Source organism: Sinocyclocheilus anshuiensis, unplaced genomic scaffold, assembly GCF_001515605.1.
Source record: "Sinocyclocheilus anshuiensis isolate Anshui unplaced genomic scaffold, SAMN03320099.WGS_v1.1 scaffold164, whole genome shotgun sequence".
NCBI classification, from domain to species: domain Eukaryota; kingdom Metazoa; phylum Chordata; class Actinopteri; order Cypriniformes; family Cyprinidae; genus Sinocyclocheilus; species Sinocyclocheilus anshuiensis.
This window is the reverse complement of record NW_015557128.1, coordinates 267,858-271,887: the sequence shown is the minus strand read 5'-3', so window position 1 is coordinate 271,887 and position 4,030 is coordinate 267,858. Positions and strand designations below refer to the sequence as shown.

The 4,030-nt window shown below is 34.6% G+C and overlaps 1 protein-coding gene across 1 annotated transcript in view; it reads left to right on the top strand.

Annotated features, from left to right (window-relative positions):
* LOC107677898 (ceramide synthase 6-like) overlaps positions 1–4,030 on the top strand; it is a 51,662-nt gene that overhangs the window by 38,254 nt on the left and 9,378 nt on the right. Inside the window, exons 8-10 of the mRNA XM_016472966.1 lie at positions 377–505; positions 838–944; positions 2,017–2,173. Of these exons, the coding sequence (XP_016328452.1) occupies positions 377–505; positions 838–944; positions 2,017–2,173 (393 nt within the window). The remainder of the gene's footprint in view (positions 1–376; positions 506–837; positions 945–2,016; positions 2,174–4,030) is intronic.

The following is a 4,030-nucleotide window of genomic DNA, read 5'->3' as shown; positions in this document are numbered from 1 at the left end:
TTAAAAAGGAGTCAGTTAATACCGGGGGGGGGGGAAACAGAACCCAAAAAAATTCAAATGGAAAAAATGGAATTTGGAAAAAATGGTGCTAAATTATAACCCTGATTTGAAGTTGAAATTGATACTATTTGGAAATTTTGTTAAAGTAAATCTGATCTCAAACCACAGTCAGTGATTTAAAAATCAAACTTGTTCAATTTAATGGTGATATTGTGATTTTCTTTTTTTTAAAGTAATATGATATGGCTTTAATATTTGATCCATGTATTAAAGACATGTATGATGAGGACAGGAAAATGTACTGCATAGTTGGAATGTTTGCCTTGTAGGTTTAAAGTGCATCAAATGTTTACACTTTCCATGTGACTTCCTGCAGGACTTTCTTCTGATGTTCCTGCATCATGTGGCCACCATCTGTCTGATCACCTTCTCATATGTGAATAACATGGCTCGGGTGGGAACGCTGGTCATGTGCCTGCATGATGCTGCCGACGTCCTGCTGGAGGTGATTTCCTATCACAGCCATTAAAACCACAGAAAAGACACAATTCTGTGAATTATTAATATATATATGTCAAAACCTACAGCCACGTTACTGTGATACATAATGTGAAAAAAAAAAATATATATATATATTTAAAAATACTTTTTTTTTTTTTTTTTACTAATTTTGTTACTTATCCATATAATGACTTTATGGGGTTTTTTATGGTCCATATTATCTGTTCCATTATATTGTACAATCAGGAATCAAGATAGGTGATGCAAGATGTGCTATTTACATGCATTAGATGTCTGTCGTGTTGATATAAATCATGCAGCAAATTGTGTTTGTAGGCTGCTAAAATGGCCAACTACGGCAAATGCCAGAGACTCTGCAACGTCCTGTTCGTAATGTTTGCCCTGGTGTTCATCAGCTCCAGGCTGGGAGTGTGTCCTGTATGGTAAGTCAGTCCTTTCCTGTCAGTAACAGATGATGTGCTGTTAATAATGTTCACGCTGGCGTCTGAGCACCTCTGAACCTCTCATTCTCATCTGTATATCTCAAATCTTCTATTTTATCATCTTTACCAGCATTTTCATTTCAGGTTTTGACACCTTCAGTCAATGATGTTGCCAAGTAATAGTTACTATGGCTACAGCAGTAGTGTCGATGAGAATGAGAGAAACAGATGGCCTTGTGCTTTTTACAGCTATAATGGGCATTTAATCACTGAAAGAAATAGCATTGTGCTTTAATAAAACCACTATTTTTAACTTGATTTCATTAGACCATTTAACATCTCAAATAAACAGGTTTTGGCTAAAATGGAGCTGCGCATTTGTGACAATGTCGATTACCACAAGAAATAACTACAATTAGTGTTGTTATTGTTAACTAAAACAAACTAGTAAAAATTATTTTCTTTATTGAAATAAAGCTGATATAAAATAAATATTAGATGAAAACTTAAATATTAGTATTATTGAAAATTAAATACTACTACAGTTTTTATTAATATTTTGAATCCATTTTTATTTTTGTTATTTTATTTTAGTTAAAGTTTTAGTCATTTTGTTGAGTGATTTTGTAATTTTTTTGTAGTTATTTTTTTAATGTCTATATAGTTTTAGTCATTTTTATGTCAATTTTAGTTATTTTGGTACATTAAGGAAAACTAAAATGAGAAATTGTGCCTTGGCAACTAGCTGAAATAAAGTTTTCACTTTATATTCAGTTAACATTTATTTTATTTCAAGTAACAAAAACTACACTAATGAAATTACAAAAAATAATTACCTGTACTGACGTTTTTTTTATATCTGTTACTAGGGCAACCAGAACTAGTAACGTCTACTAGTACAGTGGCTGGTGACATTTATTACTGGTTTATTTTTAATGTGAAATGCATTAATGTAACACTGGAAATGCATTAATGTAACACTGATCTCACGTGAGGGGTTTGAAGCCATATTTGTTGAATATACTTGTCCTAATGAAATATCATATATTGTTGTAATGAAATGTGTTTGCAGGATTTTAAACAGCACTGTGTTTGAGAGCTGGGAGATTGTTGGGCCGTACCCGTCGTGGTGGGTGTTTAACGTGCTGCTCGTCCTGCTGCAGGCCCTGCACACCTTCTGGTCGTACCTCATAGTGTGCATCGCCTGCAGGGCAATCTCCAGAGGAAAGGTGAGGCTTCAGAAAAACACAACTCTCATTGCTAGCCTAGGGACGCTAATACATCTTGTGCCATTCATTTAGCAAAGCTGTCACATGACAGATCTCTGACATGTTATTGAGTTTATCAGAAATATTTCAGTTTATCTTTAGCCCTATTCGGACAGTAATTGTTTCTCACGGCGGATGTCTGAAAATAAATTTGAATGGCTCTTCAGTGATAAAACTCATGCGTTTGGTTGAAGATTTAGGCCATGTCCACACGTACACGGGTATTTTTATAAACAGAGTTTTTCCTTCTTCCGTTTAAAAAAAAATCTCCGTCCACATGAAAACCGCATGCTATGAAGCACTGTCAAGTGCATGCCAAACCAGCTAACTGCGTAGAAAAAGCTGCAGTTTGTGTGGACAGGGCCTTATTCTCAGTGGAGGAGTTCCAGAGAAAACATGGAAATGCATTTTTCTCTGGTCAAATCACATTTAGCATGACAATGAATTTAATAATCAGAAAATAATATTCTATTTAGTTGGTTTATTTATTTAATAATAGGAACTGGATTGACACTCTGCGGTTTCAATTGTTTTGTCTTGCATTTTATCTCAAAATTTTGGATGCAGCCTTATTTACATAAAGCAACTAATTGACTGTTTGGTCAACTCGTAAAATGATTAGTTGCATAAGGCCAAATTTATATAAATACGTACTTTTAAATTTTATTGCATACCTGTTGCTGCCATAAAAATGGCCCAGTTCAAAACCTAGTGATTTTGTTGTCTTTTTTTTTTTATTTTTCTTCTTAAGAGCTCCCAATATTCTTCTTCTAAACAGTTTCCAGCATTTCAGTAATAAAAAAAAGTGTCCATATTTAAGATGCAGGCACGTTACCACTAGGGTTGTGACAGTGAGGACATTTTCCCACCGGTTAATCGACGTGTGACAACACCGGTAAGGTATCACCGTGGGGGCGTTCCCTCTTTTCCTCGCTTTCCTTCGCTTTTAAATAGCTTGTAAAATATGCGTGCGCATTTTACTTTCACTTTTAAATAGCGGCAATTCGGCGTAAAGCAATTGTTCGTTTTTAGTTTGTTTGAATTTCCCCTCTTTTCCTCGCTTTCCTTCGCTTTTAAATAGCTTAAAAGCACTGTGCGCATTTTACTTTCACTTTCGAATTAGCGGCAGTTCGGCGTCAATTGCTTGAATGCAACAACAAAATACGACGTCATACTCGCTTTAGCCTATATATAAAACATAGAACTTTTATTAACAAAACAAATAAAAATACACCATGCTATAGGGCCGGCTATGCCTAATATGAAATAACAAATAACTTACATAAAGTTTAAATAGGTATACAAAACTGGAAATAGGCTAAGTAAACATGTATAATATATAACCAAACAAATAAGAAACGTAGAACGTTTATTAGCAAAACGAGTAAGAAAGCTTGGAGGCACGGCATACACCTTGATGTCAAATAAAATAAACAAATTACACAAAGTTTAAATAATGTAAAAATCAGCAAACACTGTGGAACCAAATAATAAGAAACAAATGTTTAAAAACACTTTCAAAATCTTCTTAGATAAACAGCAAAAGTCAACAGGCTGTTCAGAAATCCAAAATACTGCCAAACAGGCGTTTTTGCATTTCGTTTTGAAACTAAATCATCCGCCATCGTCTTGTCTGTCTCACCTCACCTCACTCTTCTTGTCAGTCAGCTCGACTCGGTCTCCTCACTGAATAAATGAAATCTGATCTGTGATGCGACTGTCGTTCGGCACGCTGCATTGAGCAGCCGCGTTCAGTTTTTAATTGTAGTGTCTGTTCTTTTACTGAACTAAATGATTTTTATTACTATAAAAAAAATC